Source organism: Capsicum annuum, chromosome 9 (genome assembly GCF_002878395.1).
Source record: "Capsicum annuum cultivar UCD-10X-F1 chromosome 9, UCD10Xv1.1, whole genome shotgun sequence".
NCBI classification, from domain to species: Eukaryota; Viridiplantae; Streptophyta; class Magnoliopsida; order Solanales; family Solanaceae; genus Capsicum; species Capsicum annuum.
Window position 1 is genome coordinate 67,813,785 of NC_061119.1, and position 13,638 is coordinate 67,827,422.

Genomic DNA, 13,638 nt, shown 5'->3' on the forward strand with positions numbered 1-13,638 from the left:
CAAAGAGAAGGTGGTTCACCTTATCTTTTGGAAAATTAACAAAGGTGACTCTAATTTTTTGTGGGATAATTGGTCACACATGGGACAAGTAGTAATGGATTATTAAATCTACGGGTAATCCATTACCTTAACCCGGTTGATTCTTTCGCTATTCTTCAGGCAATCCATTACGTTAGCCGCTTTAAACCTAGAAATATTTTCCATTCAATGCATTTCTTATTTAAGTCTCATTCTTTCTGCCTACAAGAGGTAATAGAGCAAACGAACTCAATTTTCTACCTAAATCCATAGAATTGGGTATCTCCGATAAAGAAATTATAGAATGACTTACTTTCATAGACTCTTTCTATAAAAACTTCTCTTTGTTCCATCTCACCCCTTTGCTCACTCTAATACCTCTTTTCCTCTTACTACTCTTTGCAGAGCAATTTTTCTCTCTCTTTCTACCATTCCTATCTTGTCTCTCCATCTTTTTCTTATTTGATCTTCTCTCTACAAATAAGCAATAAATAAAACTTTGACGACTTGGATGTTGGATCACCTTCTCCTACCTTATAATTTTGTCATAGAAGTGTAGCCCTTGGATTTCAAATTTTGACATTCAACGTATGCTGTCTAGAACAGTGGCAGACTAAAATGGCAGATTAGAGGAGCGCCATAAGATCTTGCTGATTTTTGCTTGCTTCAGAAAGACTTCCAAGCTTCCTAAGATTCTTAACCTGTTGAACCTATATCATTGATCATGATTAAATTAGTTTTCATTCCCCATGTTTTATAGCAAGTAACGGAAAGCAAAACATGAGTAGTATATTAGATACATGTGAAACATAATCCAGCTCACATTAAAATCTCCTCAAGATACTCGCATTTGTCTTTACTGAAGCACGCAAGATCATTTATATAATCTAGGTTTATATGTTCCAAGGGTCAAAAATGAATTACACTTAAAAAACCAGTCACACATGCATATGATTCAGAGCAATTTGTGTCACTCTGTCTTGATCAAATACTTGAAAATTTTCTCCCTTCCCCTTTTAATAGAACCATAGATTCAGCCCATGACTGTTGAGTTCACCACACAAGACAAATATAATTAGTCATAATACTTTTTCTCCTCTTTGTGTCTCATTAAAGGGCTTATACATGTATCTCAAGTGCTTTTGAATGTTGACCAGAGTGAATTTAGAATGAAAAGGTTACTTGTCACTATTTATTCCTCCCTCTCTCGAAAAATAATCAAGATTAATGTGAAGATTGCTAGCCAGTATTTATCTCTATATGTATCTGTTTCCCAATTTGTACTTATATTTTAAATGCTCTTGCACATATATATGTCAACTGGGTAGTGATAAATCTAGAGGCTGATTGATGAGCCTGAGATCTTCCTAGGTGCTAGGATCATCATTCACCAGCTCTATAAGTGCATGTGCTCTTCTCTTTGCATTCTATATCCCAGGGAACATGATGCATGATACTAATAAACTTTGCTGGTAAAGAAAGAACCTCTTGGCAGAAATGCAAGGTGAGGTTGTGTGTAGTAGACCTTTGTGGTCCGACACTTCTCCAGATCCCATGCATAGCGGGTGCTTTAGTGCACAAGGCTGCCATTTTTTGAAAGTGGTGATTCTACATAATGTAAGCTGGATGAAGATATGCTTAGCGTGTTTGGTTATCTTGGAGAAAAGGATCGGGAAGAGTTCAAAATTAGTAAGCAAGATTGTGCAAGTTCAGGACTATACTTTGTTTGTACAAAAATTGGCAAGTTTAACAGAGGGAAAAAATGATACCCTGAATGATCTCTTTGTACTCGATCTGCTCCCCATGCTAACAATTCACGGATGCAATCAAGAAAACCAGCCCTTGCAGCCAAATGAAGTGGTGTACTCCCTGGGAAACTATTTTTGTGTAAATTACAAAAAAATAGCTGTTAGAAGTATAAAATTACTACAGAAACACAAATAATGAAAAAGGAAAGTTAAGACTTAAATCGGATACCCACCAATATCTACCAGTAGAAGCACAAGTTAGAGCACTATTGTTTAGTGAAATATGAGCACATTTAGACCCTTTTTGTTGATGGGCTGCTAAGTGCAAAAGTGTTGCTCCTTTACTATCTTTAACGTCTACAAACCGAGCATATCCCCTAAAATTTTAATTCCAACACAATGACTTAGAATAAATCGATAAATGTACATTATAGAAAGAACAAACAAACAAGTAAATTCTCAAAGAGGTATACTAGGAAGACACAATATGTGATGTCTGAGTAGCACAAAGAGTTGTCTTGAGTCAATCTGAGTGCCCATAATAGGCAGCAACAACAAGTATGTTCTTCATTCAACATATCAAATATCAAAATCTGATTATATTTCAATAGGTAGACCCATAAATTTTGTAGAAAACAACAATTGGCAGTTCACCAATTTTTAGTATTGCATACATTGGGCCCCGTTTCAATAAGCATTTGCACATAAGAGATCTTTCCGTGTATCGCTGCTAACATCAATGGAGTCTAAACCAATAAACAACAAAAATCAGGGGAAATTATATATATATATATATATATATATATATATCTGTTTTGAATTGACACAGAATTTAAGAAAATAAATAAACTTTTGGATTTATGTAAAGTAAAGTTATATTGAATGTATACCTGTACACAACACCAAACACACAACAGTCTTACATGCATCACAGAGATGTCAAAATAGGATCAAGATTCGATCTTTCAAGCTAATCAACAAACCCCACCAACAGAATCAATAAAATATTGATAGAACACATCTCACTATGCCAAAAAACAACAAATTCGGAGGGTATAGTTGGATTACTTGGAAAAACTGAAAAAGAACAAGGGAACTATTAGTATCGATAAATTGCTTTTACATCACACGTATCCTCTAAATCATAGAACCACACAACAAAAATCAGAACTTTTTTTTCTAATGAAAACCAAAAAAAAAAAAAACTAAAATTAGGTTTCATAAAAATCAAGCCAAAAAACTAAACTTAGCTGACCCAAGCTAAATCGGCAATTAACAGAGGCTTCGCATTAATTTTTTTTCTTTAGGAAATCCAACAATTGATGGCAATTAACCTCTAAAGGTTTAATTGCACAACATCATAAATTTCACGAAAATGAAAAAACACTCTAAAATATTAATCTCTTTCTCTTTACAAGCTGATAATCCATCAAAAGCTTCATCTTCTTAAATATTCATGAATTTAAGGCTGTAATTATAGAGGAGACTATGTAAAATTAAAACCCTATTTTGCACATTCACAGAAAAGAAATAAGGAAATCAAAACTTTAAATTTTGCGAGGAATCATGCCACATTTTGTTTCTCTCAGTAACAGAGAAGATAAGATAGTTCGGATCATTGAATAAAGAGAGGTTATAAAAAAGTGAAACGTGTATAGTGAAAAGCCGGATGCAAGACACGTATAAGGCAAGGCATATTTAAATGACTAAAATACCCTTGCTTTTGATTGTATTGACATGGAAGCACCCATGTCAAAACCAATGCTTTTATATATATATATATTTAGCGTTTTTCCGTCATATCTCTTCTTCAACCCCCACCCAATTTTTTAACTCTCTTCCCTCCATCCCGCCTTACTCCTTCTTCAACCCCCACCCAATTTTTTAACTCTCTTCCCTCCATCCCGCCTTACTCCTACCCTAAAAATTATTTTTTCTTCAAGTCTGTCCCCTCCCCCCACCTCCACCATGCTCCCATCTTTTTGAGGTTTATTATTTTTGATTTTGAATTTAAGATTTTGAAATTGGGGTATTTTTTTTATGGGTATTTCTAATTTGTTCATCAAAATAAGAATTCGATCAGTATGAAGTTAATTCTAACTATTGAGGAAAAATAATTTTGATGGTATAAATTAAATTTTTTTGAGGATTTTTTTCGTAAGAATTCACAAAAAACTGAATCATTTTAGTCTCAGTTAGTGGAATCAATATCAAATTAAAGTTCTCAAAATTTGTTTGGCTGAAAAATTCAATATCTGTATGGGAGAAAAGATTCAACTGTTGATTGGGTTGTAAAGGTATGAAATTTTATCCAAAAATAGAAGTAGGAGCTTCAAAAAATCCAACTGATCGGAAAAACGCACACAAAAAAAAATTATTCCAATTGTTGTTGGGCTGTTGCAGGAACCCACACAAAAAATTATTTTGATATATATTTTATTGGAGTTGATTGATTGATGTATAATAGTGGAAAAAAAATTGAGAACAAGAAGAAAGGGGGTGGTGAGGTGTGAGCAGGATGATGTAGGAATAATTTGGTAGCTGAAATAAAGAAATGGGCCCCACTTATCTTATTTTTTTATTTTTTTATTTCAACGCACGAATTTTAATAAATTTTTCCACGTCAACCGTTGGGGTTGTTGAAATTCATTAAAAGTTGTTTGAGGGGGGATAAATAATTACCCGTAAAGTCAAAGTGCTAAAGTGAGTGTTTACACAAATTTAGGGGTGTTTTAATGTATTTTCTCTAAATTTTAATTTTCAATTATTAAGATCACAAATGGTAGGGATGAGAATTAGAACAAGTTGACTGTACGGTGGGGGCCGCAGATGGAGACAAGCGTGAATGTTTTGGCTTTCATAATGATCGACATGTCTTCCATTAAAATGGACTAATTCCAATGGGTAAATTAACCCTTGAAAATTTTCTTTTCTTTATCTTTACCATAGTACTTATAACATACAGTAATGGTTATTTTCATTCATCACGTAAAAGAAATGACAGAATAAAATTGTATTTATTTGAGTTGATCATAAAAAATATGTATAAATTGTCATTTTTTGCGAGTTTTGCATCTTAGTTGTCCATTGATTCATTTATCTACCTAAATTATTACTCCTTTTACAATAACACACACATTGATGCTAAGTTGGTCCATATACACTTGTTGTCAGGTGGAACAATATTTGGTCAACTTAGCAACTACACATATTTTAATATAAACAAAGTTATAGTTTAGGTAGGTAAAGAAAACAATAGATAGTTGAGGTATGAAAGTTGTTTGTCGTGTATTTGGTACAGTTGCATTTGTAGGTGAGTTAAAAGCACGTTTTATGATTCATCCTTACTTTCGATTCGATTTATTAGCAGTTACATTATAGGTGACTAAAACAGAACAACTAGCTATGAATAAATAAGACGAGTAAGTAAAGCAAACAAATCTAAGATCCTCGAGGATATTCACTAGTATAGTCGGGAGCTAAAACAAACTATCAGAGATGTCTAACAACTGCGCGAATACTCAAGAGCAAAAAGACGATCTTGGATACCAAGTAACAACTATTGTATTGCTTGAGGAAGTGAAAGAGCAGATCATTTACAAGTATGGGAGGACAAAATTTATAGTTTAGAACTTTTAGCCTTAGCAATCACTATTCGATAGTAGTGCACTAAAGCACTAAGACTTATGTGGGTGCTCCACGCATATGATCCGATATAGAGCTAGATAATATTCTTCGGATGCTCTACTTTGTATGGGCTAGTTTGCACTTCTGGAAGGTCTTGATATTCTTGTCCCTAATTTGTTTTCTTGTGACATGTCACTTTGGATAGCGAGCAGTTGTTTTCTTATCCTTCATAAGAGGGTATCTTTATTGCTGATGACCTAAGAGAGAGAATTTCCATAATCATAGTTCTCGTTGTTGCATCATGCACTCAAGTTGCCTATCCTGATCGTGCTACATTTCTTCATACTAATTTTACCCCATACAGATAGTCCATCCACTTCTCGAAGATTTAGTACTAAAACTTTGAGAAATGAGAAAAACCCATTCTTTCATATTCCACTGGCAGCATAACTAAAGAGACAATTCACTTATAGTAGTCTCTTCTATTGTGTGACAACAGATGTATCTTCCTCGTGCCTTTAGAGAGGTTTCAAGAATCCCAGTATTCATTGATTGCCTCAAAAAAGCATTTTCCCAACTAGTATTACCAAACACTCTTCTTTTCACCAACCCTTTCCTTGCATATCTTTTCTGTTTCCCTAGATTTTTTATCTTCTCTCTTTATTCTGGGGAAGATACCTGACTTTTATTTTTACTACGTCTTTTGATATTACTGATTCTAACGTTAACGCTAAGGAAGTCCAGGCAACTCCAATCGCTATTACTGAATCTGCTGAAGATAAAGATGCTGCCTTATTTGTCTTTACATCAGAGGAAGTTTCTCCCTTTGGTCAATGTTTCCACATACAGTCGAGAATATAACCGAATCAATAATCCTTTAAAAGTCACTTTTCATAATGACTGAAGCATCCCGTCAGGTGGGGTCAAATCTACTAATTCTAAGACTTGCTCTATTTTCTGCTATAGTTCTATGATTGAAGAGAGTCATATCCTTGATGTGAAAATAGATTGTGGCTGGCATGCCAAAATCGGGGTTTTTCCCCCCTCTACTTAGAAAGAATTGGTTCTTTTAAACCATGATATCTGGAGGTATATACTTATCCATTCTTCTTGGTATTTGATCTAGGCCTTATTCAAGTTTGTTCTTCATATCCTTAAGAGATAAAAGATTTCTCTCAAGGAAATAACTCTAACTATCTAGAGGTCAGCCTCTTGCTTTCTTGATATTTCCTTTTCTTTAGAGCTTGATTGTGCTTTCTACCATTTTATCCTTTTGTCCTCATATTATTTGAGAGAAAATATTCATGGTTAAATGACAGGGGTCAAAAAGTCTGCTCTCAGACCTAGAAAAAGGGTCATCAATAAATTGACAAGTTTGTATTTGTTCGCCGATTACCTTCTTCCCGATATAGTTGAAACTGAGGAATGGGTCTACCATAATCCTATCTTTAAACACCAAATGTCCAAGGAATGTCACCGACTCAAGCCAAAACTCACAATTAGAGAATTTGGAAAAAAGCACATGGTCTCTCAATGTCTGGAGCACAATTGTCAAATATTGCACATGCTCCTCTCTACTCCTCGAATATACAAGGATGTTATTGATGAACACAATCACAAAGAAGTCCAAATAAGTTCTGAATACTCAGTTCATCAAATTTGTAAATCCAGCTGGGACATTAGTCAACACAAAAGACATTAGAAGGAACTCATAATGACCATAACGGGTCCTAAAAGCTATCTTCGGGATATCCTCAACTTGAATCCTCAAATAATGGTAACCATATCTCAAATCAATCTTAGAATACTGCCGCTCCCTAAAGCTGGTCAAACAAGTCATCAATGTGAGGCATAAGATAATGGTTCTTCACCATCACCATATTATAATCAATATGCACATGCATGAAGCCATCATTATTCTTTAAAAACAGCACATGAGCTCCCAAGGATACTCATTCAGTCTAATGAAACCCTTACCCAGAAGATCCTAAAGCTGAGAATTCATCTCCTTAAGCTTGGCAGAATCCATATGGTAAGGCACCATAGAAATAGGTCGGGTGCTTGACTCAAGATTAATAACAAATCAATTTCATGCTTAGGAGGAGGACTACGTAGATCGATAGAGAAACATCAAGAAACTCACAAACTATAGAAACAGAGTCTAGCGATAGACTCTTTACACTAACATCATGAATATAAGCGAGATAGGATTCACAATCCTTCAAAATAAGATTCCTAGCATGAATATGAGAAATAATCCATGTCAGCTCACAGCCAACAACTCCCTGCCACATGATAAGGGGTACGACGGGCATGGCTAAAGTAACGGTCTTGGCAAAACAATCTAGGACCGCATGATAGTATTCCATGGACAAAATCACATCAAAATCCACCATATCTAATAGAATAAGATTAGTCTGAGTATCAAACTTTCGAACAGTCATAATACATGATCTATAAACCCTATCCACTATTAAAGAATCACCCCCAAGAGTAGATACATGCAATGACAAATATAATGAATCCTAATGAACCCCTTCAAAGACAGACCACGACCCTAGCCAGGACAATCACTGAAGGTAGACTGGCCTCTATCAATAATCTGAAGCACAACCTAAACGGGTATACTAGACTAACCTTGATAATATATGGCTGATGCAGAAGGTACCTACCCTAAGAACCACTGCCTTTGAACCATGAGCTACTACAACTCTCACTAAACCCACCCTGGTATCATGACCTCTTATCGCCGCCCTCTTAGGTCTCGCAATATATCTCCTCCATAAGCTGAGCATGATAAGAAATCTCAGTAAAATACCTACCCACAATAATTAAACTCTGAGTAGACATGTACAGAGGAAGTCTCAACCCTTGGACAAAGGAACGAACCCTCTCATACTCAATAGTCAGAATAAAAGTAGCATACCTAGTCAACTCATGAAATCAAGCCTCATACTCTACAACAGTCATAGAGCCCAGCTCTAGTCTTAAGAACTAATCCCATAAGCGATCCCTGAGACTGCAGGGCATATATTTCTCCAAGAAGATCTTGAAGAACTGTGTCCATGTCAAAGGGGGAGATCCAACTGGCCTGGATTCAAGATGACCTCTCTACCAATGTCAAGCTGCCAAGTCTAACTGAAAACTAGTGTAATCCATACTACGAGTCTCAACTAAGACCAAATTACGGAGCCTATCCTCACAAACAACTAAGAACTCATACACATTTTCTCTCGATGCACCTAAAAACCTAGGTGGAGCCAATCTTGAGAATCTACCCAATATTTTTTGCTCCTTCATAGATATAGCAAGCTAGAAACTACTAGATGAGCAACTACCGATGCAGGAGGGACCTTAACTTTGGGAGTCGCATCTACAGGATGCATCTCTACCTCAGTACTACTCCAATTTATAGACTGTGCACCATATTATCGTGCACAACCAACTAATACCAAAAGCTGAACCAAAGCATCCTTGAGCACTAAAGAAGAAATAAATCTCGGTGGAGCCTGGACTGGTCCCTGGCTTACTGTTGGTTGGGGCAGAAGAACCTTTGGCTCAGGAGAGAGAATAATGTCTGGTGAAAGCCCCCTATTCTGGCCCCTAGCTGGGGTCATATCCCTAGGCTGTCCATGACCTTTAGGTTGTCCATAAATAGCAATAGGATCCCTAGGATCGGTTTTAGGACCCTAGTCTCGTGTACCAATAACACGTATCCTAGCCATCTACGAAAGAATGAAACAAAGGAATGCTTTAGAAACCAACTCATACTCTTAGCACAAGATGAGTGAAAGAAGTAAAGAACTCCTAAGAATGTCCTATAGCCTCCCAAATATAAGAAATATATGTCATCATTCTGACCCGCGGGACTCTATTAGACACTTACTCTTATACCAATAATACTAGCGAAACCTAGCTCTGATACCAATTTGTCATAACTCGATTTACAAGTCATGATGGCACCTACTTTATCTCGCTAGTAAATAATCCGAACCAAAGCTCGAAGATAGATGCAATGGGCTAACTCGATGAAAAATGGCCTAAAAACTAGAATTTAAAAATTAAAGACTTAAGTAGCAATAAAATAGTCATGGTAGTCTGATAAATAGGTAGATAAAGATCAACAACCATCCCAAGACTCAGTAATATGGGCACAAGAGCTACTACAAAGGAACTATGAGTACTAACTAGTCAAATATAATATGTCTTAAAGCTAAAAGACTAGACATAGATAAATAGAAGGAAAAATGGTAACTTTAACTCAAAGAGCTTACCCAATCTCCCAAAATCAACCCTTCACATGCGTCAAATCAGAGGCGGCAACTAGTAGTAGAATTTGCACCAAAAGGTACAAACGTGTAGTATGCATACCAAAACTGTAGGTACTTAGTATGCATCATCACAAACTGAGCTAAATAATGATATAAATATGATAAGATACAAGATAAAATAAGCTAAGTCAAGGTAAAAAGGGAAAAGCTGAAATAAGCTCCAACACTGCTGTACATAATAAATAAATATATACAAAATAGTAATATAAAAATCACTCGACTATAACTACAAGATTGGCCCCCATAAGCCAATAAGTGCGGAAAAGTAAATAACCCAATGCAGGACCCCATAAGCATGGAGTGTACAATCAAGGGAACTGAGTAACCAAACAATCATAGTTTACCAATTATTATGCCATAACCAAGAATCCATCCAAACCGTATAATCTCACACAATATCACCAATGTCAGACTTGAACCTAAACTCAATAGTATCATCATTTGTCGGATTTGAATTGAAACTCATATTGTAAATATCATCATCAATTGTCGGACTCAAACGAAAACTCATATTTATAAATCATATCAACAAACCATCTTAAAAAACCATATCCATAAACTAACTCAGTAGACTTTACCAATGAACTATAACTATAGACCATCCTCTTTACTCATCCCTATACACCAAAATAAGAATCACAAATATAGGTCAAATTGGTACCCATACCCTTGTACCATACCAATATCGTGTTTATTTAGTCATGCCAATAACCATGACCATAGGCCATGTCAATAGTCATGTCCTTAAGTTATATCAATAATCACATCTTTAAGCTATTGCATATCCATAAGCCATTAATAATATCTATAAGCCATCTATCATATCTATAAGCTATATCACTGATTATATCCAAAAGCCATATCAATAATCATATATGTATAATCTATATCATTAGTCATAACTATAAGTTATATCAGGAATTAACATTAATACTTCAATATCCAACTAACATACTCATTTAATATATTCAATCTCCTCAAGTCCCAAACAAAACATCAATAAGGGTATATCATGTGTAAATAAGTCTACAAGGCTAACATAGGTCTTGGCCTTAAGTGGGCCGGAGGGGCCCATTTCTAATTCTTGAAATTTATTTTGACAATTTTTCCCCAGACTAGGCTAAGGTATATAAATTCATTTATAGATATCGAGTAAGCCATAAATAGCCCTAAGATAAAAGTTCTTCCCAAACATGAACAACTAAGTAAATTCTACCAAAATTAGCAACAAAGGCAAATTCCCTTAACTTAAGAAGTTAAGGCCAATTCTACTCTAAACATGAATGACTAAGGAAATTTAATATAGCTTGAGTAACTAAGGCATTTCCATTCTAAACATAAGCTATGAATCCTAATTCATCTAAGTCATGAGTACCTAAGCTAATTTCACCTAATTAATGATTTTGAGATAGCCTAAACGATCCAACTAACCCAATTATTGACAAACCTACCTCAACACCTAAATACCAACCCATATCTAGCATATTATCATAATCATACTGCAAAATAGCTCAATCTATGAAGAGGATAAACCTAGCCTATTTGGGCGCCGAAGAAAAGCCCAAAGAATCTGCTAAACCATTGATTTTCCTTTTTGATATTCGATAAGGTGCCACACTATCAAAATTATAATCTACTAATCAAAATAAGAACAATGATACTCATATTGCATTATTGTGCTTCGGGTCCAAAACTATGTAAAAACCCCATTTAGGGCCTGTTTACAAAATCACACATTTGAAATCAATACAACATCCCTCTATGCTCAAGGGATATTTACCCTAAAAATGAGTGAATTTTGAGCTCTAATCGTGCTAAAATTAAGCCACCATGATCCTATGAATTTTAGCAAAAGATGGAGAATTTAAGCATGAAATTAATGAAAGCTTACCACAAATTCAAAGAAAAATGTGTAAATAATCTCCACCGAAGCTCTAAAATCATCCACAAATGTGTCCCCCAATCTTTGCCACTTTTTAGGGTTCCAATATCTTGGGAATGGATGAAGATTGGAGAAAAATGGGCTAAGTGGGGTATTTATACCCTTCCTAGGTGCATGAGTATCTCTTAAGCAAATTTTGGGTCTCTTAAGCGGTACTTGTGCTCTGGCACGCCTGTCGCTTATGCAATTAGTAGATCTCTTATACAATATCTGACTGCCTTAGCAAATTTCACATACGCGAGATAAATATCGCTTATTCAATAGTGCCCACACTATCAAGCCATTCACTTAAGCAATAAAATGCTTAAGCGGTACTTGTTGGGGTTTGGCAGATTGCGTAAGCAATCAAAGTCATTGCTGAGGTGAGGTACCAGCACTAGTTGAGACTTTCAGATATTTCAAGTCTTCGCCAACCCCTCGAGATTCATCCGAAATCCAGTATATGTAAATGAGCTATGCTACCTTATCAAATTTTATATTGTAGACTCAATGGCACAATTAATATTTCCATTTGAGGTTGTTTTGATGAAGGGTCCCACACCCACTTTTCATTTTTCTTAACTTTCGACCAATAGTCCAAAATTAGTTCGGGAGTCTTGGGACCCAAAACAAGGGTTCTCCTAGCCTAAATCGATGTTTCAGAGTTGTTGGAATAGCCAGAATTGACATATGGGATTATTTAACTAAAGTTTTTACCTAATAGCCAATTTGAACCAACAAAGAATTTAAAATAGAGAATTAGATCTAAAAAGTAAATAAACTATCCGAAAACTGAACTGTTTATTATAGCAAGTCATATATGATTTGGGACAACTACTGAAAAGCTCTAAATGGTGAGAATAAGCAAAAATAAAAAATAACCTAAAGGATCATTACAATAGCCATGGTATAAGTTTAAAAAGTATATTTTATTTATCATATGATGCCAAAAATTAACTACTTATTAGCACCTGTACTTTCAAATGGGTGTACGAGCTTTTTTGGAGTAAGCACATGCCTTATTTATCTATAGGTGAGATTGCTCGACAGTCCCCGGTCCGCTGCATAGGAAGCTCCACAATGATAGTCTCTAGTGTTCTAACTTTTCTTGAGATATCGGACCTTTGTATTGGCCATACTTCTTTCTTTTGATATGCTTGGTGCATACCTTAATAGGAACCTTGTTTGGGATGAGAATCGTGAGATAAAAAAATAGCGTAGTGCACGTTGTCATAAATGAGAATATTGCTTGCCGATGTCTACAATTGCAATAATAGAACCTCTTTACATGGTTAATATTTTAGGTATTTTGTTGCTGACTGTCATTAAGGTCGATTAGCTGGTATAAGCCTTTTCCAGCTAACCCTATTACCTTTTAAAGTCTTACCTATCTAGGGGCTAGTTTCCCATCGTTCAGGTTTCGAGTACTGAGATTCACTTTTCGTAGTACTATATGCCCTACTTTGAAATGTTAGATCTTTGTTCGATGATTGTAATACCTCTATAACCTATGTTTTTGTGCAGCCATTCAGATGAGATTGACTTCGAGTTTGCATCTAACAAATTCTATTATTTCCTCATGACTTTATTATTTCTATTATCATCTGCCCCTAGAAAGAAAGGACTTATCTTACCTACTTCGACTAGATTGGGGAAAACAAAAAAAATAGGGGTTTTCTGTGATTGAAGTCGCTATCGTTCAATATGCCTAAAGCACCCTTGACAGTTCTTCCACCCATTAGCCCTTTGAATTTCTAATCTTTTTTTGAGGCTTTAAAACACCATTTTGTTGGTTGACTTTGTCTGCCCGTTTGGATTTGGGTGGTATGTAGTGGAAGTAATTTATTTGATGTGCATCCCAAGCAAGAATTCAATTATCTTACCGCTTACAGATAAGGGCCACTATCACAAATAATCTCTTTTGATATTCTGAAGAGACAATAATGTTATCTCGGATGAAGTCTATCACTTCTTGCTCCTGGATTTGTTTAAA

The 13,638-nt window shown here is 35.4% G+C and overlaps 1 protein-coding gene across 6 annotated transcripts; it reads right to left on the reverse strand.

The window, feature by feature from the left end:
• Positions 1-230: 230 nt before the first annotated feature.
• On the reverse strand, positions 231-3,580 carry LOC107842564 (putative E3 ubiquitin-protein ligase XBAT31). 6 transcript variants are annotated; one of them, XR_007044845.1, is made up of 6 exons: positions 2,657-3,580; positions 2,441-2,512; positions 2,240-2,331; positions 2,000-2,143; positions 1,788-1,895; positions 231-728 (listed from the first exon to the last, which is right to left on the reverse strand). XR_007044845.1 is itself a non-coding variant. In XM_016686481.2 (5 exons), the coding sequence occupies exons 2-5, from the start codon at positions 2,470-2,472 to the stop codon at positions 632-634; spliced, it is 381 nt and encodes a 126-aa protein (XP_016541967.1). In that variant the 5' UTR covers positions 2,473-2,512; positions 2,657-3,413; the 3' UTR covers positions 231-631. The 6 variants fall into 6 exon arrangements, 1 of the variants encoding a protein (XP_016541967.1); XM_016686481.2 differs by lacking the exon at positions 2,240-2,331 and having other exon boundaries at positions 2,657-3,413; XR_007044846.1 differs by lacking the exons at positions 2,240-2,331; positions 2,441-2,512 and having other exon boundaries at positions 2,657-3,413.
• Positions 3,581-13,638: the final 10,058 nt, after the last annotated feature.

Bases quoted from the DNA above. Each gene is read 5' to 3' on its own strand.
- LOC107842564 (XM_016686481.2), bottom strand. From the start codon at position 2,472: ATGTGCAAATGCTTATTGAAACGGGGCCCAAT. The intron at 2,144-2,440 runs GTATGCAATACT...TTAAAATTTTAG, and splicing joins TTATTGAAACGGGGCCCAAT to GGGATATGCTCGGTTTGTAG. The intron at 1,896-1,999 runs GTGGGTATCCGA...ACACAAAAATAG, and splicing joins GCTTCTACTGGTAGATATTG to TTTCCCAGGGAGTACACCAC.